Genomic DNA, 25,412 nt, shown 5'->3' on the forward strand with positions numbered 1-25,412 from the left:
AAAAATAAAAATAAGTCTCATATAGTCACATAAACCTACATCTGTAGCTTTATTGCAGCATTTAAAGTCATATGTTAAAATTCCAGCTCTCCAACTTTTGCCATCTCTTCTTTGTAGTGTCTATTGCTGCTGTGATGTTACTGACTAATGGAGCCCAGAAATAAGTATCAGGACATTTATTTTTTTTTAGGCAGATCTTTTTCACTGGGAGTTGGCGAAATGATAATTGCTCCGCTCCAGATGGCTCACATATTGTGTTGCTCTTGGCAAGGCATGAAAGAGCTTCTCGACTTCATCTCACAATGAAATCATCTCAGTGAGCAGACATGTCAATCTGTGGCTATTCTTAAACATGCACCCCTGTAATCACAGTCACTGGAGGTCCGGGCCTCGCTGGGAAAAGGCCTGGGCCGAGCGAGTGCCAGTGACACTGATGACAGTCGGCGAGAAAGTGCCTCCGCCTCACTTCCTTGTCTCAGAGGACCAGGATGAGAAAGAGAGACTGAAGAGAGAGGAAAAAAGCAGGGTTTGTTTTCTCAGTGGCTCACTATTGGAAGTGTGTGTGTGTTTGTTTGGTGATGTACGTGCCGTTCACCTTCATGCAACTGTCAACGTTCACACATTCTGATGTGACAGTGACATCGCTGTTCTCATACACTCTCACATCTCATCTTGCTCGGCCTGTTTGCGTGGTTGCATAAGTTCAAATATCATGGAAGTGTATAAATGTCCTGTCAGATAGAGTGCAAAATTTGGAAGTGGCTTTAATTAACGTAGTAGAGTGCTGACATATTATATCCATCTTGCTATTTGGATTTTTGCCTGAGGAAGAACTCTCAGACCCGACCAGGCTTTGGGAGAAAAACTAATAATTGAGAAAAAGCTGTTCATCTTTTTTTTTGGCATCACTGATCAGAGGTAGTTAAGTTCAACCTCAAATGTCTGCAAGAACGTAAGCTTCCTAATTCCCTGCCCACACCAGCTGCCACACACCCAGCAAAACACACACAAACACACAACACAGAAATTACCCCAACAAAACACTAATCCCCAGAAGAACCCCTAAACACTTAATGGTGGAGCCACTAATAAGCTCTGCGTTGAGCCCCAGCTACCCCCAGATCGCGCTTTCTTAAAACCATAGTTAGATACAAAAAAATGATAGACAGGTCCTTCACACATTTGATTTGCTGATGCAAGAAAATAAATTGGTGATGTGTGTTTTTGAAGCCATATTGTTGTAGCATTTACAGAAAGAGGCCTGCTGGTCTTGCTGAAATAACCATGGACTCCCCAGTATAAGACATTTTCTTGATGGCAGCATATGTCTCTCTCAAAATCTCTCACCTCCACATCGGTCAAAACTTGCCACATATGCAAGTCACCTATGCAGTGATCACTGATGCTCCCCATACCATGAGAGATGTTGATTTTTGCACCAATCATTAATAACAGCATGGTTGGTTCCTTTCATCAATATCATAGAAAAAAACATCCATTAAAAAAAATGAACAAGCTGAAACCTGGATGTATCTGACCACAACACACTTTTCTTTGGGTCTTTTTCTTTTCTTTTGGATCATCTGAGATGAGCTTGGGCTCAGAGAGTTCATTAGCACATAGAAATGATGGGTGGCTTTTTCCTCTCTGTTCAGGTTGCATTTCTTGATTTAGCAGTGGACTGTGTTTCTCATGACCACCCATCTGAGGGCTCAAATGTCATGCACAGAAAGATTTCTTTGGATTACTTCAAACATCTTCAAAATTATATTCAAATATAATTTTTAAACTGTCTGACAACTCTCCCACAAAGTTTGACATAAAGTGATGCACCACAACCCATTTTTTGCTTGCAGAGTGAGCCTTTGGTAGAAGTTCCCTTTGTACCATTCATGATACCATCACTTCTTAAAAATCCACTTGCTTATTATGGAATGTATCAAGATTAAAATGAATCTGGAATATTCTATAAAATTTCCCTTTTCTTTACAAATTATGTACAATTTCTCTATATTGCCTCTGTTTTGGGAGTGTGTTTCAGGCTTCAAATTCTTAATTTTCCTTCCTTATGTGACTCAATTTTACATTTATGGTCAAAACTGGAGCCCTAGCTCTAGTAGTAAATGTAGTAATTAGTACATTGCTACTGTATATTACATACCTTCAAATTGGACAAAGCTTTAGTAAAAATACATTCAGAGATGTGGATATCTGTACTCATCAGTTACCTTATGTATAATTGCAGAAAGTTGTTAAAAACCATTTCACTATGAATAAGAATGGCCTTATAAAATGTCAGATTCCAGAGCTCTTTTCCCCATATATAGATCAAACCTAATCTAAATCAAAGGACAAATTTCCACTGGAAATCTCAATCTCAGTATGGGAAATTTAGACTGCCCCACAGGAATGTTAGAGGTCTTAAAGACAAGTGTCAAAGTTCAACACCTGCATTGTAGTCTTTTTTTGGTCCAAGTGGCCATTTTGTGTCGTACCAAATGGTAAATTTTCAAGAGATAAGAAGGAGGCTTATAGAGACTGCTAGTGTACAAGTTCCAGAAATGTGGTGATGGGTGTTGGCAGACAAGGGAGCGCACACACTGCACACTGGGGTGTCACTTTTCTCTTCCTCTCGGGAAGCTGGAGGCCAGTTGGCTGCGTATCTAATGGTGGAAGGGTGCCATAATGGGTGAATGTCATTTTTCTCAAGACATTGCGAGTTTACAGATGTGCTGTGTGTCCAAAGGGTACAACAGTGGTGGTAGACTTTGCTGTTGGGCAGACATCTTGGGTAATTCCCTCTGTTTCTACATTCTCTCTACTGTAGACACTCACCAGAGAGCACGGGCAGCGGCAGAAAGCCAGCTGGGGATGAAATAAGAGCACATTTAAGATTAGATACTATTAAAAACTTGCTGTCTTGAAGGTAAGTTTGCAAGGAAATATAACAGCAAACCAAAAAAAAAAGAAGAGAATGCTTGGAGCATTTATATTTTGACAGAATATTTATGGAAGCTTATTCCTAATACCCTTAATACATATCTCAATGGGATTATAATTGTCTTTTATCACTAACTTAGTTTTCTAATTGAATCTCTGGCTCAGGGCTAAAGATTTTTTTTTTTATATATACATAGAGTTATGAAGCTATTTGGAGTGTTTATACTGCTCTGGCTCTGGGTGGCAGAGGCCACGGAAGACTGCCCCGAAGCTTGCAGATGCTCACAGAGACCCGGCACTAACAAAACAGAGGTCAACTGCTATAGAAGAAGACTTATGCACTTTCCCTCCATGTTCCCGCCGGACACCTGGATCATAAAAATGGGTGAGCAAAGATGGTTGATGTGTGCAGATAGGATTTGAAAATGTCAGAAATGAAAATGAGCCCTTTTAAATGTCAAAAATTTTGATCTGTGACCCTTTCTGATTGGTTACTTTTTTATCTACACTATGTCACACAAACTCTCATCACACAGGCTCAGTGAGCCGCTACATTTGATTTTGGATTTACATTGTAGGCACACTGTGCTACACTATGGACAAAACCTTTTTGGGCACCTATTTTTATGAGGAAACACAGTGTCCACTACTGATGCAACTTAAAGTTGCTGAATTTACAAATTATGTGGAATTGTGGTAGTCCCCTTAAGGGAAAACATTTGTACCATATTCAATAATAACTGTAGATTTTAAAATTCTGTTGATTTCATATGCCCAGTTTCATCCCCATGACTTATGTTCTTTTATTGTACATAGTTCTAGAATGAAGGTTTACAAATATTCACCTCTCCTTCTGGAGAAGAGAATGTAATGTACCTTTAGGGGACACAGCTGGACTTTAAAAACTACTGTTGTACCTTAAAAAATTACATTTACACTGTTTGAACACGACTGTATGTTTTTTTGAGAGCATACAGTTGTGTATTGCTTGACCATGTTGCAGTTTTTTTTTTTACAAAAGCAACCTTCAGCTCATTTGGAAATAACTTAGATAGGAACACTGACTTATTATGCTCACTGGCCACTTTGATAAATACTCTTACTTTGTATCTATACATATTGTCCATTTTATCAGGACCCCTAGTGGACCACCAATGAGCAAGTAGAAGCTACTTTAGATAGTAGATTGACCATTATCAGATCTGCAGTGAATCTCACACAGCAGTGCTGCTGGAGTTTACATCTGCTATGCACACTAGTGATATGTCGTTTGTGACTAAGCCCATTTTTAAAAATTATTTATTTATTTGTATTTTTAAGGTGATCCTATGACACACTCACTTGGAATGCATCCAGTATTATTGCTACCATAGATTAGATTTAGACCCATGGTGAGATATTTGTTTAAATCCAAACAGTGTACAATCTAAGCAACATCAGCAGACTGCATTGCTGAAGCTAAGATGATATAGTGTAGTGCATGCAATAAACCAACTTGGTCCACACTAGGTCAATTACAGAATGTAGTCTGAATGTATAATAATGGTTGGCATAGTGCTGTGGATATACAAATGTGGTTTAATTCTCAATTTGGGCCAGAACTTACCAACATGACTCCTAACACTGTATAATCCTCCCTTTTATCATAATCAACTAAAGTGGATCTGGAAATTCACTTTAATTCCCCAGTCTTGTGCTTTGTATATGAGTGACAAGTCTTTATCATATGACAGCTATGCTTTAAATCGTGTCAAGTTTAAAATAGAGGTATTATAGACCCCCAGAAACATTAAATTAATGTTAAATATATAAAACATTTGAAAACTCAAGTATCTATAATATATATTTATAGTTATAAAATATTATTTACTCTGGATTTTAATCATCAATGGATATATGGCAATGAATATGTTTCCTGGATGGCCTCTGTACAAAAATCAGATTTTTAATTTTAGGTGCTAAAAGGAGCACCTGTAAAAGGAGGAAATACACAAGGACCCCATGTAAATCTATTCATATAAAAATAGGATTTAGATGATAAATAGACAAAAAGAAATAAACATGGGTTGTAATAATACTAACTTTGGCTGAGTCTGAAAAAACCTGCCAATGCTACTGGACAAGGAAGTAGTTGATATAACTCACTGATATGAGCCAGGAGCATGTTGTAGTTCTACAAATACAAACTGTAGTACATCTCTTTCTCTGCATATTTTGTTTGCTCCCTTTCACCCTATACTTCAATAGTCAGGACCCTGATAGGACAACCACTGAACAGGTAATATTTGGGTGGTGGATCATTCTCAGCACTGCAGAAACACTGACGTGGTGGTGGTGTGTTAGTGTGTGTTGCACTGATATGAGTGGATCAGACACAGCAGTGCTACTTAAGCTTTTAAACCCCTCAATGTCACTGTGGGACTGAGAATCGTCCACCAACCAAAAACACCCTGCTAAAGAGCATCCTGTGTCCGCTGATGAAGGACTAGAGGACGATCAACACAAACTGTGCAGCAACAGATGATCTACTGTCTCTGACTTTACATCTACAAGGTGGACCAACACAGTAGGTGTGTCTAACAGAGTGGACAGTGAGTGCACACAGTGTTTGAAAAATCCAGCAGCACGGTGAAGGTAGAAACAAGGAAGTGGTCATAATGTTATGATTGACCAAGAGAAACATTCTCTTCTTTTGTTTATTCATAAGGTGAGAACCTACTCCAGGATCTCCCAGCCAACATCATAACATCTCTTCCCAAACTTGAAAGCATAAACTTGGAGCGCAATTCAATCAAATCAATAAACCCCCAGGCTTTTTCTGAGGCTAGCAGACTGATGCTTCTGAACTTATATGGAAACCAGCTAACAAGCCTCCCCCCAAAGGGCTTCAAAGACCTCCTCAACCTCCGCTTCCTCATGCTGGGCCAGAATCAGATTGCCACTGTCAAGTCTGATATGTTCATGGGCATGAGAAACCTCTCTGATCTAGACCTGCCCATGAACTCCATCACCATGCTTCCCGCCAATGCATTCAAACCTCTCATTGCGCTCAAAGTGCTGGATCTTGCCTTGAACCACATCCAAAAGATCTCCCCAAAAGCCTTTGTTGGGCTTGAAGAGTTGCTTTTTCTCAACCTGGATAACAATGGTCTGAATAATATTCAACCTGGGACTTTCAAGCCTGTCACCAACCTGGAGATGCTGGTTCTGGATAATAACCTTCTTACTACATTGACGTCAACAATGCTGGAGGGACTCGTGAATCTACAGGAATTTTACGTGAGGAACAACCACATTGAGATGCTGCCAGCTGATGTGTTCCGTCACACACCCAAACTTAGCCAGTTGGCCTTGAGCAGGAATCGGTTGCACACTATTGATGGCAATATGTTGGCCAATATACAAGGTAAGAGTCAAAGTAATTTAGTCAATTACATTTTTATTTATTATTATTTTGTTTTATGTTGAAAGGGAAACAACATATTGTTTTTGAAAAATATTTGCCTATATTGAAGTTTGATGCCAGCACACATTTCAAGACTAATTGCTGCAGGTTTTACTCATTCTTGCTTGTTATAGGGGTTCAGTTGCTCATCAGCTTGTGGTCTCCTTTATATTGTTTTTTGTTTCAAAATGCACCAAATATTTTTAAATGAGTGACAGGTCTGGACTAGTTTATCACCTGGAGTCTGTTACTATAGAGCCATGCTGTTGTAATTCATGCAGAATGTGGATTGGCCTTGCCTTACTGAAATAAGCAAAGCCTTCCCAGAAAAAGACGTTGTCTTGATGGCAGAATGTTGCTCCAAATCCTGTAAATAACATTCAGCATTAACGGTGCTCATGCCATGTGCACTTATGCATCCCATACCTCTGTGCTTGTAACAATGTTCCCTCTCCACTTCAGCTTGAAGGATGCAACATACAGGATTTTCAAAAACAATTTAACATTTTTTTTAATTTTTCAGACTTTAAGACACGTTCCAACTTCACCTCTGTCTCTTTTAAATGATCTCAGGCCCAGAGAATGTGGCAGCATTTCTGGATTCTATTTGTATATGGTTTCTTCTTTGCATTTGTGGTTTTAACTCACATTTTTTAAAGCAGCAATGAATTGACATATTGCATGTGCAGTTATTTCCACTAGAAAAAAGGTGCCTGTCTTTAATGCAGTGCCACCTGAGGGCCTTCAGGTCACAGCCAGCCAATACTTTTTAGGTCTTGTCTATTGAATAAAGAGGTACACAGGTTCTTTATTGTTATAAGTTGATAAATGGTATTCTTGTATTGTAATATTTGCCCATGCAGTTAAACCCTGCCCTATCTTTACTTTTGAAAGACTATGAAGGGCTCTTTTTAAACCCAGTCTTGTCATTGACCATTTATTTATTCATTAATTTAAAAGCATTATACAGGTTTACCTGTCTTTTGTTGTCCTGTACCAGCTTTTTTGGAACATGTTGCTGTCATCAAAATAGATAGGGTCTTATGTTTTTTCAAAAACTATAAAAATTCCCCCAACCCCAAAATTCCCTTTGCATACACTCTAGCACAAGTAACTTTTTTCAGCTTGTTACCCAAATAAGAGGACTCTGGAGTAGGTCTACTAGAGCCAATGCTTTGCATTTTGTGTAATGTTCCAGTACAATACATAAAAAGGAGAAGGCCTTTGGCAAGTTCTGTAAAGTTTAGAAATGTGTTCACATCTCTGAGAAAACTCCTATAGGGAGAAAGAAGATGAAACAAGCAAACCAAAGGAATCTGTGGTAGAGAGTCTCTAGGCAGGCATGCTATGCCTATTCTTTCAGACAAATCTCAGAGATGGTTTCATACTTTGTGCCTATTTTCCCCCTTTTCAGGCCTGAAAGCTGTATATCTGCATGACAACCAATGGAAATGTGACTGCAACATCAATTCTCTGGTGTTTTACATTGCCCAGACCCAAGCTAATCATGCTGCCCTGCAAAGGCTGCGATGTGTAAGTCCAGAGGAACTTCGTGACAAACCTCTCCACCAACTCAAGTCTGAGGACCTTCCCTGCCTGGCCTAGACACACAACTTTAGGTTGATATCCTAACATAAAGGTCCTCTAAAAGTTTGAGAACAAGCAAGCAAAGTATAATAGCCTGGGCTTTTTCATAAATTGAATGGTAATGCCTTACATAAGTCAGCGCACAATGACTTTGACAAAACAATGATAGGGGAACCCTTGCTACAGATAATCGCCATAATTTCCCTCCCACACAGCGGTTATTTTCAGACCACCCGGAGAGACATATTACTATACAATATGCTCATTTCTGGTAGCTCATCTCTTTCTTTCGTGCAGTATAATCCATAGAATTGATACTTTCGTTTTGTTCCTCAGCAGCATCCTTGCACAAAACTTCATCAGCTAGAATGTCCAAAGCTGTCCAAATATTTGAAGTCACATACACTGAATTTCTGAGCACCAAATTTCATCTTATCTAACTTAAGGTTATTAGCCAAGTGAGTTATTCTCATGAAACCACTAATATTAGCACACAATCTGAAACTCAAATTTAAATGACTAGTATATTTTCTCATTTTATGATATAAAAATGGTGCCTGCATTACCTAAACATTTACAGTAGTAACAAATTCCAGCCTAACAACTTAAAAAAAGTCCTCATATCTGCCACATACTAATGTTTGAAGATAAACCATGTCATTACCCCACAAACTTTTAATAATATAATCTGTGTATCATTGCCTCACTATGTATTTTACAGCTAATTATTAAAAGATACCTATTAGAAGATACAGTATATGGTATCTCATTGTCACAGCTTATTTATAGCAAATGTTTTTCTCTTTATGTGTGCCACATAATATTTTTTGGTAGTTTTGTTTCACAGAAAAATACTAAAGGATTCAGCTGGTAAAAGTGGCATATTTTAAAAATGTTTTAAAATATATTTTTAATTAAAAATAATCATATTGACCTAACGTCACCATAACCAGTTCCAAGCATCAGCTAATTGGAGTGGTGCTTGGAGTTGGAGTGGTGCTTGTGATCGTCCAACATCTGTATCTGACCTCACTAATGTCTATGTGGCTGAATGCCATGAACTTTTCACAGCTCTGTTCTAATGTAAATAATTCTCAAGCTTCATTTCAAAAGAAATGTTGGATAAATGGGAATTTGCGACCATTTAGCCATATAGTGTATGTGCAAACCCCATTTCCAAAAAGTTAGCATGCTATGCAAAATGTAAATAAAATCAGAATGAGTAGCAAATATTTTAAGCTTTATGTTTAATTGAAAATAGTACAAAGTCAGCATATTTAATCATTAAACTGAGAAATGTTATTGCTTTTTAAGAAGTATGTGCTCATAAATGCTTTGCAAATGATTGCATTGTGTTTCTCATTACATTTTGCACAACATCCCAACCCTTCATGAAATGTGGTCGATATGATAATCATTAATGTTTTAGTGCCATGTTTATTGTTTGAGAATTACCCAAATAGTGAGATTTACACCATATTATCCCATACGATACTCATCTGATTAATTACAGCATATGATTCTGTATTTATTAAAAATATACAAAAGTCTTCACATAATCTGTTTATATAGTTGAAAATTCTGTCCTAGCCCTATGCAAATATGAAAGCAACACCACCTTGAAATTGTGGGTGGTTTTGCATAAGTCATTTTTGTAAGAGGCAATGAAGCTTAAGAAAATAAATAATAGGTTAGAAAATCCTCTGTGCTGCAAAAGTCCCGCCACCACCTGAGAAGGAATTCCTCATCAGATTGTTACAGCTGAATAAGCTCCCATTGAAATCATCATCCTCCCTCCAAATTCCACCTAGGGCGCTGAGGCAGCAGCCCAGCCGCTGTGATGGGATTTCAAACCCTAGAGAAGTGCTGGAGCTTGGGCTCCTTTTTATTTTCTCAAAAGTCTAGTTGCCCCAGGAGCCTTGAGAATAATGCAGATTTATAGACAGCAAATAGCAATCTTGCTTACATTTGAAGTGACTTATAAAAAGCATCTCATAAACAGTAGGCAGTACAGGGGAGAATATACACAACCTAACAGTAGCAATACAGCATCCTGAAAGATGTTTATAAACACACACACACACACACACACACACACACACATATATATATATATATATATATATGTATGTTGCAGAGCTAGCCCATTCCAAAAATTAAATGTTTTAAAATTGAAGCCACAAGTTAAAAATTAATGATTAGTGTCTGTTAAATACCCCCCAACACACACACCCAAAAAAAAAAAGAGAGAATAAATTAATAATGTGTTGTAATTTTCTGTCAAACATGGAACTCTTTTCTCCTTTGGTTGTTATGGAAACCGTTTGCTCAGTTGTGGAACTCCCGGGGTTCTGTTAAATTGTTTCCCCTCCAAAACAAGCTGTCGTTTTACCCAATGTCCTGCTTAATTAGGGTTTACTGACAAATATCCTTCACACCCAAACAGCTCAAATCCTCTCTAATGCACCACAAACCTACGAAAATTTGGGCATTTCAGTCTAATTTGATATTTCAATATGCATTGCCATAATCAGATATTAAACAGTATTAGCGGCGGCACAGTGGTGCAGCAGGTAGTGTCACACAGCTCCAGGGACCTGGAGGTTGTGGGTTCGAGTCCCGCTCCGGGTGACTGTCTGTGAGGAGTTTGGTGTGTTCTCCCTGTGTCTGCGTGGGTTTCCTCCGGTTGCTCCAGTTTCCTCCCACGGTCCAAAAACACTCGTTGGTAGGTGGATTGGCGACTCAAATGTGTCTGTAGGTGTGAATGTTTGAGAGTGTGTGTCACCCCCTCCAGAGTGTGTTCCCGCCTTGCGCCCAATGATTCCAGGTAGGCTCTGGACCCACCACGACTCTGAACTGGATAAGCAGTTACAGACGATGAATGAATGAATAAACAGTATTAACATAAAGAAACCTGACTGAAAATCTGACTGGCAAAAGAACTGCAGAGTTTAACCTGTTGATTCATAACCCTTTGACAAAGGATTCAATGAGTCATAAGTCAGTGAAGAATAGTATCTTAACTGAACAGAGAATATTTGCTCAGTTTAATGCTACTCAAAAAGAAAGTAAAGGTTTAATTCTGAATAAAACTATATGGCATCAGACAGGGGTGTTTCTAGACTGCTTGTACAGGGGCACACCCAGAATTTAGAGGGACCTCTGATTGCTGATCAGTCATACAGGCACCTCTGTGTATCTAGATGCCAGTTAAACATTATAGACTTGGATGAGAAAGTCATAACGTATTAACACTAAATATATTTTGTTAATTGCAGTGATTTTATTGCCGATTCATAAACGACACACTTTAAAATGAACATGTTCATGAGAAGTCATGGTGGGCGGTGTTACATGCTCTTTTATGCGTGGTCTGTTCTGTAGTTGGGTTCAGCAATCCAGGATCAAACTGAATTTTTACCACTGTGATATTAGCGAAGCAAAACAACGTTTTACTGAGGCACGTGCCCCAGTAAATTGGGTGCAGTGGTGCCCCTGGCATCATGAATGCGCATACTTGCTTGAGTTTTGCTTCATCTTGGTGAACCATACAGCCAGTGCAACCATGGATTAATGTGCGCTGAATTCACAGAGAAGAAAACACAATGTGCAGAGTTCAAAATTCTCAACAACCTTTAACTGTAGAAAGTTTCAACCAGGGTGCACAAATGGCACGTGTATCTAAGTGTTAGACTTATCATCAGGCGTTTGCGAATTTGATCAGTAGCGAAGCAGTCCAAGATCAGGAGTCCAAGAGGCCATGATATCCTTTGTTCTCTTGTAAGTTTCCCTTACTCTCCCCATCACTTAAACCAATGCTTGCCAGTGTGGATGCCTACTAGCTAAAATAATAAGCATGGAGAGTTAGAGTTATCCTGTCTAAATTGTTTTTAGACATCCAGTGGTATTGTGTTATTAGCAGTTGCTTCACACATCACAGATATTGCATGTGCTAACCATGTTTCAATGCAACTGACAGTGAGAACAAATCATGGAGAAATTGCATAAATTAGGTGAGATCAAAACCAACAACATGTTTAAAAAAAAAGGAGTGCACAACTTGTTCACCAACAGAAACTTACCTGTGAAACCTCTCATTATTTCTCAGGATTCTCCTGTATTAAATATATCACTTTAAATATTTTCCTACAAATCATCTGTATATTTAACCTTTCTAAATAAACTGGGGGTAATGTAATGCCATAATCAGCGATAACCACCAGAGTGATATAATCAAAATACTACCTACTGCTAAAGCAGTGTGTAGAACATTAGCACCTATCCAGTAGCTTCTCTTGTCCACATGAGAACGTGAAAAATATAATAATAATAATGTATGCTTTGTTGTTCCTTGCTTCCATCTTTGGATATGAAAGGCAGATATGAAACTCAGAGCAAGACACTGCTCACTAGTGGAGCGTAGAATTCAGATAGTTCTTAGTTATGAGCTGACAGTTTATAAACTAAGAAAGGTCATTTTTATATACAAGTTCCCATTAATCAAGTTCAACAATCAAGACTATTAAAATATTTAAACCTTCCATATACAATGTTTTTATACATCACTTTAGGCTAATACTAATCTGTTTCCAGTTTGTTATTAATGCTGCTAGGAGTAAAAATTAAAAAAAATATTTGGTCCATTGCTTTTCTGGTGGCAGCATTTTCTATACTCACTGTATGAGATATGCCACACTGAGCAGAAGACTGATGGTTCTCAAGTAAAGTAGAGCTGATTACAGCTGATGGAGTAAGATAGCTGCCACTAAAGGCCTTGTAAGAAATAAACCAGTTAATTTGATGAAGGTGAAAACTTGGATATTGAAAATTCAATTATGTGAGTGAGTGTTGTATTGCAAAGCTCAGAGCTCAGGGCACTGGCGGGTGTGTGTCATGTCAATAATGAGAAGAAATGTACTGTTCTGGTGGAGAATACATTTCAGAGATGAAGTCTTTTTTTCCCTTAATCATATTTTTTAAATCATATATTTTAAATCTAGGACAAGACATGATTTTTTTCAAGGGGAAACTGCTAGGATTGAATTTTGTGCAAAGTCATACCAACAGTAAGAGCATTTCTTAATATAGATGGTTACAGTGATGACCTGAAATCAAAAATTTTTAGGTCAAGTACTGATGGTTGATGGTTAATTCTGTTAACAAAAGCAGTCAGAACGGAATGTTCTCACCACAGAGAATGCAGTTACACTGCTCTAGAGCCTAATGTGTGCCTTCTACCCCTACAACAAATGCTTGCCATTGGGCATGGCGACCTTCGTAACATCTCGTTCAATCAACAATACATTTATATGGAAATTATACAAAATGTCAGTAATAGAATAACAAAGTACCTCTAGACCCTCCCTGTTACATTTTGAAATTAACATTCATTCATTCATTCATTATCTGTAACCACTTATCCAATTCAGGGTCGCGGTGGGTCCAGAGCCTACCTGGAATCATTGGGCGCAAGGCGGGAATACACCCTGGAGGGGGTGCCAGTCCTTCACAGGGCAACACAGACACACACATTCACTCACACCTATGGACACTTTCGAGACGCCAGTCCACCTACTGTGTGTTTTTAACTGTGGGAGGAAACTGGAGCACCCGGAGGAGCATTATTGGGTCAAAGCTCATCCCATACCCAAAATATTAGGTAGCTATGAGCTGATACCTACAATGGAGATTTAGGAACATGGTGTTGAGAAAAAAAAAAACAAGATTCTGAGAATAAAGTCAGAATTCTGAGAATATTCTCTGAATAATTCACTGCGTTTAATGGAGCAGACACAATGTAATTAGGAATAGGAATAAACACTCAGGTCTCTTCCACATCAGGACCACAGTGTGATTAGTATTTAAACCCTGAATCAGTGCACGAACCCATGGCATGTAGTTTCACATGATACAATTAATGATCACGAAAATGATGGATCCAGAGCGAGTGGAACGCGCACATTTTGGTTCCAGGTAGGCTACATTTATACAGAGTCCTATCTAATATCCTTTTAGTATGTTTAAGAGCTGTTAATGAATTCATTGTGCATGGGTGCTTTTTATTGAGTAAGCTTTATTGGCAAAACAGAAATGCATTAATAAATACAGGTATAAAAATGATTATTTCTTCCGACTCCTTGCGCCCCAGTTGCAATACCTACATAACCCACTAGTGGGGCATGTCCCACACTTTAAGAACCACTGTTGTAGTATGTTAGGCAGTTTTAGGCTTTGTTCAAGACTTTTATGTTTACAAGGCTGAATACATGTGGAGTGGAGGGTTGTTATTCATTCAGATTAACTAAATAACTACTGGTGATTGGGGGAACTTTCTGGTGGTAATCTAAATGTGTAATTGCAAGCAAAATGCCAAAGAATATGTAGTAATATGAGTTTTGCTTCTGACCCAGGAGTGGGCCTCATGGGCTTGGGCCCTCCCAAACCAGACCAAGGCCATAGCAATAGCTAATTCCCTGAGTATTCATGCACATGGAGATACTTCCTCCCTGTTTCATGCATGTGTCTGTGAGTCAGATTCGTAGCTAATGCTCTAAAGTGTGAGGGGAGTATGAGGCACATGAGACACTGCCCTTGCATTTTGTGAATTGCATAAAATGCACTCCTCTCAGTCCACAAAAATTGTGCCCACACAGTTTGGCCAAAGCCCACCCAACAATCAAATTCAGGCTATGCCTCTGTTGAGACCCCTTCCCTGAGTGGATGACTGTGATGATTGTGGATGAATCTGATGAATACAAGCTCATTTGAAGAGTTCTAAATAAACCTACATCAAAACCTGGTCTTCCAAGGATGTAAGTGAATGAGGTAGTTGTCCATCTTGTTGGTAGGTGGATTTTCTGTGTGAAATTATCCATTGCCTTCTCCAGGGTGTGTTCCCGCTTTGCTACCAGTGACTCCAGGTAGGTTCCAGACACTCCACGACCCTGAACTGGATAAGCGGTTACAGACAATGAATGAACGAATGAATTATCCACAGGTGTGTGTGTGACAGCCTGGGTGAATGCCTTGGGTTTCTGGACTCACTGTGACCCTGATTTGGTTGGAGTGGCTACAAAATTTGAATGACTGAAACTACTCACATATCCAGTCCATATTTCACTGCATTTTATTTTTCATCCAGACCCAAATAATCTTTTATTTTACTATTTTAACAAAACATCTTACATTGTACAAGTGTATAAGTTCTTTCTCCATCACTGCCACACCAGACATGGCTGGGAAATACACAGTAATCCAGCAGTGCTATTATTTATTTATGAGAACTTCATAATGGAAGAGAATAGTCAGTTGTAAATGGACTGTCTGTTACTGTATTGCCCAGTGTTCTGGGCCTTGTGGGGGAATTAATAACAGTTTAGTGGTTACTTATTAATAGTTTTTCTTACTAAACACTTTCAGAAAGTTTTTAGTGTCTCTTGATAGCGGACAAATTAATAGTGCTACCTAACCAGTGAGCTCAGTTCATGTTGCATGAATTACTAAATATTTTAAAGTCCATTAAAAATGCAGTGTTTAATTAGCATGGATATTAATGTGGTCAAAGGAAGGAGAGTATTATATGGTATATGAGAATGGCAGTATATTTTAATGGAACCTGGTCCTGTTGACCTAGAGTTTTGAGTATCACTCAGGAAAATACCTTCTTTATCTTAACGTTATGTATATCTGTTCATCCAACTGTTCTTCTGAAATAAATGCTGATTTATGCTATTAAATCCAACATCTCATGTGAAGAACAAAGGCTGTAAATGCGCGGTTACAGCTTCTGCTGGTTACACCAGATCAGAGGTAATTAAATCAAAAACTTGGATGCAGATTTTAAAATGGACAGCTGGTATGACTGCTAATGTTTATGACTGACCAGGTGTAGTGTTGTACCTGCTGGTCATTGTAGAATCCCCGTCTGAAACCGGATTTGAAAAACTCTCCACTAGATGTTAGGATGTCTGTGAGGATTCGATGGCATGTGGCCACCAGAACATTATTGCATTTGGCATGGTGGCCTAAGCTTATTCACAGCTGCTTATGCTTTTCTGTGGGATTACACAAGCTTGTATATATATGATGTAGTTGTATTACGATTCATTCTGACACTTAATGTACTAAAGTGTCTGTGGTTAAAATCCTACTTCCAAATCAAGTAATTGTGGCCTCTCTGTAATTGCAACATGAGCACTGGTCTTCTGTAACAATCACAGCCATCTCCTTACCACAACATTATCTTTAATTAATCCACCATCAAAGTTGCAGAGTTAACGATGATAATGCAGTCTCAGTGTCAGAGCTGGCATTTGGTCATTTTGATATTGTGGCATATCGCCACAAAATCTTAGCTCTTTTCCCCCATGGCAAAGGCATGCAGCTGTTATTGCTCTAACTTATGTGTGAGAGAGAAAAGCACACTTCTCGCCGCCTGCCTTCCCCATGAAGTGATATTTAATTTAGAAATTTTTGATAAGGCAAGCCGCTTGCCGAGGAAACGGGAGTAGAATAATAATGAAGGCTAGGATCCTCAGGGGCTGGCAGCAGAACTATCAGGCACATGTATGTGTGTGTGTGTGTGTGTCAGCACTTTCAGGGCTGCTTTGCTGTGTTTTATCCATGCTGGGACGGACTTGCCGGTGGAACTGCAGATAAGCTCCAGTTAAATGCCTAGTGCGATGTTTAATTGTAAGAAGCTCAAACCTACTCATTTCATTCTTAGACTTCATTAAACTTCTGATCAGCTAAAGGTACGTCTTACACAGCATTAATACAGATATTCCAAGCCTCTGTCACACTGAATGTTTTTCTAATCCATAGAGTAAAGTATTCATACTCTGCATAGCACTGTACTTCATGGTCTGATTCTGGGGCGGGTATGTATATATATATATATATATATATATATATATATATATATATATAATCCCCCAGACCTCAAATGCAGTACATCATGCAAGACATGTTTGGTGCCAAAAGTTCAGTTTTCTTTTCAGACTACACCAAGTTATTGAGTGATCTTTAATAGATCTGCTTTTGTTATCCTTGGTATGGGAACACTTACTTTACAAATGATGTGCACGTATTTTATTGAGCTCAGCTGTTGCAACTTCCTTCGACCTACACTGGCAGCAGAACAGGTCAAACTTAAGCCGTGGGTGAATTGGCACTGTCATAGGATTACACCTTTGCTACCTGTCAGCTGGTGAAATTCCTGCCATGAAAGATCTGTCTCGGTTCATGTAATGCTTGTCGTTTTGAATTTCTCAGATTGAAAAGCCCTGGACTAGAGAAAAAATAAAGAATGTGAAAGTGCAAGTGTGAGTCTCAATTATGGCATTTTATTTTGTGTTTTGGGATGATGGACTGTACCATTAACTCGGGGAAATACTGAGAAAATACGGTGTAAGGAAAATGGTATTAAGGCTTCTGCAAACAAGGGGTAGTGGTTCCCCCCAAAATTCAAAATTCAAAATCATAAGCACTACATGGGTCTATGGAACTGTCTTGCTCAACTAACTGTAAGTGCTATTCTAGTTAATTGGAAGCATGATATCAAACACATTGCGCCTACAGTTTTAAGCTTCAGTCATGTGGTTCTGGTGTCCAGTGAACAGTTGGTTATATACTTTACTCAAAAAAACACATTAACCCCAATGACTAATGAGCTGAATCAATTGTTTTTCAAACACTTTCATTATTTGTTAGCTTGATTAGCAGCATAGCTTATTAAATTTTATCTGATTTTGTGGCAGGTTTATTTTTATATTCCAATATAAATTGCAGAATTAAGTGAATAATGTGCACGAATCAGCCATATCATTAAAGTCAACTCTATATATCTACAGGCCAGTGGCGGATGCTGGTCTTTCAAGGAGGGGAAGCTCAATTTCGGCCTACATCATAAAATGTGTCGGTTTATTTATACGTAAATTCTACCCTCCGTTCCTTTTCAAGAAAATGATCTGTGACCCTGTCGTACCAACAAGGCGTCTTTTCCAGGGACTTGACTAGTGTCCTCTTAATGGTCAGCAGAGCTAGGCTGCTTAAACGGCCTTGGCCCATATGAAGTGTGTCCGCCTGTGAGTGCTTTGTGACGGTGGAGGGGTTCAGCAGCACCCGCTGGACAGAAACTGCGATAGAAGTCAGAAAGAGTGATAGAAGTCAGTCTCCAAACACAAAAAAAACCCCACCAGAAATAGAAACTCGATTTGTCGCTAGTCGTTTTTAACAAAGAAAATGCCGCTAAGAGGATTAAGAAAGTCTCCGGTTCAACTCAGAACAGAATGAAAATGTAATGCTCCCACGGATCTTTACACCAAAGGATCGTTGATTCGCTCATTTCGCTGTCAATCAAAAAGGGATTCAGCCTCAGACAGATCATCCAATCATCATGCAGAAGCTGAGCGTCCGGGCCAGCCGAGGCCAGCCCACTGCCCCATAGACCCCCAGAGACGCTGAGCGTCCGATGGGCGGGACAAAGCCCAGCATTTATCCAATGACTCGTCTCGTTTCGCTGCACTTCGCTGCTTCGCTATTGAACTCTGTGGACGCTCAGCGTCTGCACTGTTTAAAGCACTGTGAAGCTGCGTGAATGATTGAGAGGAAAGCCGCGTCTTTACCAGTGATAAGAAGCTGATTCTGAACAAAGGTTGAGCGCGTTGTAGTGCATATTTATTCAATGACATGTACACACAACAGTACATATTTGATCACTTATTTAACACTTATTTGACACTTTAGGGGAAGCTGAGCTTCCCTTGCAGTCTTAGAGCAATCGCCTCTGCTACAAACGTAGTTCAATCTATCAGCACCACTGTCCATATATATGCTCTTTGTTGTTCTGCAATTACAGAATTAACTCATCTGTTGCTCTGCATAAATTCTATGAACCCCACCCACAGTGCCAGAGCAGGTATGATTTGGGTGGTGGAGCATTCTCATCGCTGCAGTGACACTGATGTGGGGGTGGCATGCTAGTGTGTGTTGCATAGCTATGAGTGGATCAGACACAGCAATGCTGCTGGAGCCAAAGCTTGTTGTTGACTGGATAACCTAGTTCAGCGACAAGCAGTGACACTGAGGTGTTAAAAAATTCCACTGCTGTGTCTATTTCACTTGTACCAGAGCAACACATATTAACAAACCAACACCATGTCAGTGCAGTGCTGAGAATGATCCATCACTCAAATAACACCTCTGTGGTGGTCCTGTGAGGATAGGTGGTCTTATATGGTAACTGGAGCTCATAAAATGGACAATGAGCGTGGAAACAAGAAGGTCCATTTAATTTTATGGCTGATTGATGTATTGTGCACTCAAATAAAGCTTGTTGTCTTGGACTTAATAATGTGTGGATAAGGAAAACTTGGAAAACTGTATATGAGATCAACTGGAAGTTGCTATTGGGAAAGTAAGAAAGGTGTCCTCAACAGCAGAAAGTCTCAGTGTCAATTGGCCGCTGGATACCAAACATGCATTGGCTTATCAACTGACTATATTTGGAGTATGTGATTTTTAGCAGATCTATTGCTTTAATTTAAACCAATACTGCTCTGTTATGTGTGTTCTTTCCCTAGAGTGCCATCACATTCAGATGCAGTTGGTCCTCTGTTTCTTAACTGTGCTTCTACGAGCAGAGTCATTAAGACATATTTTGTCAGCTGTTGGGCAGGTGTGAGGGAATGGCGTCTGCTCTGGTGAATGTGGTGGGAGGCAGTGATTACGGAGCAGAAAACAAAGCAGTATGCTGAGCCTCTGGATACACATCTCGCTGTAGAGGACGCTAATGACGGTCCTCTTGTCCCAGGTGTAGGAAGGAAATAACATGCTGAAGAAAAACATCCACCCACTCCCTGTCACACAGAGCAGCTTCCTGAACTCTTCCACCTCAGGAAGACGGAGGAGGTGTTATTTGATCACGAAGCCTTTTACCTCGACATAGTATTACTGACATGCCGAGATTGCACAGTGACACTAACTAGCATTCCTAAATGTCTCTGGACTTGACAATTTGTTCATTCGAGAAGGCACAGTAAATTGCTTTAGAACACTGCGTAGAAGTTATTTTTATTCTAAAAAGGTTTTTCTCTGTACCCATATGGTTCAACTGTCTAAGGGCGTTTTCGCACCTGCACTGTTTAGTCTGGTTAAATCAAACTCTGGTGTCTTTCACCCATGGTGCGATTCATTTTGGCAGGTGTGAAAAAAATAAATGCAGTGTGATGTGGACAGAAACAATGGTACTGATACACCTGAGAGGGGTGGTCTTGGTCCAGTCCCAAACTGACTCATGCTGCTGTTTGTTTCTGGTAAGAACATGATCCGACCTTAATCTGACCAAACCGGCTCTTGTAGGCAGATGTGTTCTGCGTACTGGACGTAGCAGAGGATGTAACCAGACAACTGTTTAAAATGTAGCAGCTAATCAGAGAAATAGAACAGAAACATGTATTAGACCAGAACACAAGACCTTTTCCTGTGTTTACATTCTAGCTCCTGCCTCAGACAGGTCTGACCAGTCAGAAGTGAGAACATTCTTATGTGGTTTTTGTGCACTTGGATCTGGTCCGAATCAGATAATTACTTCATAATCATGGAGTATTTTCCTCTAGGTTTGGTTTGTTTTCAAACAGGAGAATCCAAGCGCACCAAAATGCATCAACGCAAACCAAGTGAGAATGTTGTGTAGATCTTGAGTGTCCCATTCTGCTCTCATCTCTCTGACCCCTTGAACTGATCACGCCCCTTTTGCTTATCCTTCGACAACATCATCAAAGTGCTCACTTCAAGGAAGGCCTTAAGGCAGGAACTGAGAAAGGTGACATATCTCCGATTAGCAGGTAACTTTAACCCGTTCTCTATTTACTTGCTCTGTTGCTTCAAATATGCAGTGCACTCATGGATTTTATCCTTCACACCTGTTCAAACAAACCGCAACAAGGGTGAAAACTGGATGAACTGGGAGACTACAAAATCCAGGATGGGTACTTCTGGATGGATAGGGATCTCACTCAATTCACTGTGTTAAGAAATGCAGGTGTCTTTTAACTATCATAACAAAACTTGGCAGTTAGTGCTCTCCTTCAAGCATGTTGAGCTGTCCAGTGACATTTTGTTAGCAGCTTTTATAAAAGAAGTTTTGGATGGTGCCACGTGCTTTGGAGGAAGCATGTCATTCATTCATTGTCTGTAACCACTTATCCAGTTCAAGGTCACGGTGTGTCCGGATCCTACCCGGAATCAGTGGGTGCAAGGCAGGAACACACACTGGAGGGGGGACTAATCCTTCAAAGGATGACACACACTCACATGTTCGCACACTCATACCTATGGACACTTTTGAATAGTCAATCCACCAACCAACATGTGGTTTTGGACTGTGGGAGGAAACTGGAGCACCCGGAGGAGTGGAGAACAAACCAAACTACTCACAGACAGTCACCTGGAGTGGGACTTGAACCTGACACTACCTGCTGTGCCAACGTGCCGCCCTGGAGGAAGAATGTGCTAGTCTCAAAAGCTATGTAGCATTATTTGAATGGGAAGTGCCCTGGCCAAAGCGTAGAACTGAAAGTTAAAAACTGGGCAAAAAAATTATTCACTGGCAAATTTTGTTCTTCAGAGCCTTTCACAAAACTTTGGGTGCATCAAGAAAATCCACAATGTTTAATAAGATCATAAGTGTTATGCCTTGACATCTGGCAAATAGTGACCTCTGGACTAGTCTGTAGCTACAGACTCATTGTCTTTAGATGTGAGAGGGTGTCAGACTTTTAAGAAACTTTTCAATGTGTTCTAGTCAGTATACGGTTAGCATTAGTGATCCAAAAGAAGTGCTTCTCTGGTATCACTCCAAAAAAAACCTGCTGTGCCACTTTATTTTTTAGAAAACCGCAGCATTCTGCTGCTGTCAGTATTCTTCTATTTTTGATTTGCACTGCTATATCTGACATCCCTGCATAACCCTTCACAAAATTCCTCCCCAAAGCTTCTTTTGCTGCCTTGTTTTGCATGATGCAGCTTAACAACGAAGCTAAGAAGCAACAAACAAATGGAAAAAAAAACCCAAACCAAAACAACCAATACAAAGGCATAAATTCTGAGTGGGAAGAAGAGAGGGAACGAGGGCGGCAGAACAGCACAGAGCCACTTTATTAAATTGGGGGAGTTCATGATGGATGGTTCAATGACTTAAGCCGTACACTGCTATTACATGAGCCACTGTCTGACTAACAGGAGCCGACAGTATAAACTCTGATGCCGTTTTGTTCCAGGGCTGTATGAAACAAAGGCCATCAGTGACAGTAATAGATGTACAGAAATGGCACTGCTACACGTCTAACTGTGACTCTGAAAATCCCCTGTGAGGCACTTGGCTTATGATTCATAATAGCTGTGTTCAAACCATGTCCTGTTCACTATATAGTTTGTCCAATTTGTGATGTTTGAAAACAGCAGGCAATATCCAGAACACTTGTACAGTCTGAAAATACTCTGAAAGTATTCCAACACTAAGACATAGGCCATTGTATGAAATGTTATATGGGACAACACTCGTTGAGCCATTTCGTGATCCTGCTTAGGTGTGATTCATTAAGTACAAGCAAAGCAGCAATCCTCAGCAATTTTGACTACTCAGAATATGTTGTAATTTTATCTTGCCAGTTCTTTTATCAGAGGAGACTGCCTGTATTCTTAAAGCAAGATACTTATTTTAAACTCCACAGGACAATTTATTTAGAACTCCAGTTTACCAAACACATATAAATTGGGCTAAAATTGCAACTTATACTTGATGATTCTTCAAAGACCCAAGGATTGAACCCAGGACCCTGTAGCTGCCACAACCTACACCAGAACAGTGGTATACCCCTTTTTTTTGACAAGGAACTTTTAAATGGCACAATGCTTTTGGTCTGCAGAAAATGCTGGATTGGAAATGGAAACGTTAACGACTTATTCATGTTCAATCCTGTAATAAATCTGTCTTGAGAAAGTATGTATTCCTGCTATGTAATATGTAGCTCTGTATTTCTTTATTTCTTTTTTTATTAGAAGAAGAAATATCAGATTGCTTTGGCACTTGGCGATGCTCAAGGTTTCACTAGAGATATCAATATCTCAAAAGGGGTATTGTGCCACATTTAATGAAGATGTAAAAGTAGCAGTGTCAAACCCTGATACTCATTTTGCATTTGTATGGTAATTTTCAACACAATAGCTAATCAAAATTTGCAGTCATGATTCTGTTGCTTCATGGCATGCTGTCCATAAGCCTTCATTCACTGTGAGTTTGTGAGAGTATACCAAACACAATACATTTACGAACAGCAGAAATCAGAACGCACACTGACATTTCATTAAGAAGCTCATTAGACGCACACTGTGACGCTGCAGGTAAGAAGAAACTGCTTTATCCTATTCGTAATCATTTGATTTGCTGTCAGTTCTAACAGTTCAGTTTTTCCTTGTCTAACAATCATGTTTCAGTACTTTCTGATTTCAATGTTTCTGCCACACTCCCATTTATAAAGCCCAAATTTAGGCAGGTAGAGGAGAATATTGCAGGAGGGTTTGCCTCCCACTTCTGAAAACATCTTTTGTAACATGGAACAACAGATAGTATTTTTCAACAAAAATAAAACCCAAAAATATAAATCCCAATAAAGAATACGTGACCTCATATGGAAATGTGGTTTGGGAATGTTTTTGACTCTATATTTTTTAGAAGCTATTAGCACTGATTCAAACAATAGTGACATTCCTTTCTTTTATTCTTTTCTTTTTTTTTCTTTTGGGCTTGGCTTTATTTTTGTAGGTGGTAGGTGGATTGGCTACTCCAAAATGTCCATAAATGTGAGTGTGTGTCACCCTGCGAAGGACTGGCCAGTGTTCTCGCCTTGCGCCCAGTGCCCGGTTGGGCCCCGGACACCCCACGACCCTGAACTGGACAAATGTTTACAGACAATGAATGAATGAATATTACCATTATTTTTTACATTTATAAAAGAGAAAATGTACAGTACGGGTACAAACAGTGTACATTTATAAATTTACAAGTTACAACATTAGTTTTAAGATCTAAAGGTACATTACATTCTCTTCTCTAGAAGCAGAGGTAAATATTTGTAAGCTGTCATTATATAACTGTGCAAAATAAAATAATAAAATATATGTCCTGGAGATGCGCATGAGGGCACATGAAATGAACACAACTTAAAATCTACAATTAATTTAGAACATGGTGTAATTATGTTCCCTAAATGAAAGTGTGTGTGTGTCCTTGAGGGTAAGACAGTGACAGTTTTTCTGAGAGTGCATAGTGATTCAATCCCAAGCTGGGGCAAGAAAAACATTCTACACCAATCAAAACCATTGGACAAGACCCTTCACACTGAGTTTCCCTGCATGTGTAAATACTATACATTTAAATGAATGTGTATTCAGCAGATTTTTTTCTGCAGTATCTGCTTGGTGTATAGCAAGAGGCTGGCGATGAAGGCTCCAGCAGCTGTGTTTCTGCAGGGGTAGCCCTCCTCACATCTCCCCCTCTCCCTCTTTCTCTCTGCTTGTGTGGATCAATCAGAGTGTGGCAGCTTTCATGTGCTGGAGCAAAGCAGATGCAGGAAGGAGGAACACTGCAGCTCCAGAGCAGGGAGCTTCTTATTGGCCCAATTCTGCCTTTCTCTTGAGCTTTATAAAAGGGGAGGTGGGTAGGGGTGCAGTGGGGTGAGGGGGTTTCCAGCTGTCTGCCTCTTCCATGTGGCTGTAACCACAGGAGCATATATATAACGTGTTTACACACATACACATACTCAACTCCTGTGAGCAGTCAAGCAGTAATTATTTTGCAATGATCATAAGGGAGATGACTACAGCTTCTCTGCTGCCATTTGCGCTGAAATCTTATCATCAGCATTATTTTCCACTTCTAATTGTCTCTCTGTATCTCAGTGTCTGTCAGTCTGTCCGTCAATCTTTCTACAAAACTAAGCCAAAGGTTTTTAAACAGTCCTTATAAACATTGAATTTGCCTATGCAGGCTGGCACCCACTGTGGACACAAATGTTCAGTTTCACATACGTAGCCTGCATTATCTCAATATATATATAAGCAGCTGTACATGAGCCATGAATTTCAGCTGGGACAAGCATCATGCAGAGGTTTTAAAATCCACAGCACTGGGCTGCTGAGCATTGGAACCGGAGTGAATAAGCTCTGTTCAATTCCTCTAGGATAAGCAGTTGTGGTGTTTGTGATTCAGAACTTATCATCCAACATCAGTACCTGAAAGTTCATCTCGCTGAATGATGTCAGATTCTCAAAGCCTTCCCAGACATACATACATTAGTCACCAGCACGACCTCTAGCTCAACAAAGGATATAATGTTTGTGCCCCAACAACATCGCTTTTTGAAGTGCTTTATACTAACTA

At 39.6% G+C, this 25,412-nt stretch overlaps 1 protein-coding gene across 1 annotated transcript; it reads left to right on the forward strand.

Moving 5' to 3' along the window:
* Positions 1-5,775: 5,775 nt before the first annotated feature.
* si:dkey-1j5.4 (leucine-rich repeat-containing protein 15) lies at positions 5,776-7,990 on the forward strand. Its single transcript, XM_066677873.1, has 2 exons — positions 5,776-6,346; positions 7,800-7,990. Exons 1-2 carry the CDS (start codon positions 5,776-5,778, stop codon positions 7,988-7,990), a joined length of 762 nt encoding a protein of 253 aa, XP_066533970.1.
* Positions 7,991-25,412: the final 17,422 nt, after the last annotated feature.

Source organism: Hoplias malabaricus, chromosome 7, assembly GCF_029633855.1.
Source record: "Hoplias malabaricus isolate fHopMal1 chromosome 7, fHopMal1.hap1, whole genome shotgun sequence".
Lineage (NCBI taxonomy): Eukaryota > Metazoa > Chordata > Actinopteri > Characiformes > Erythrinidae > Hoplias > Hoplias malabaricus.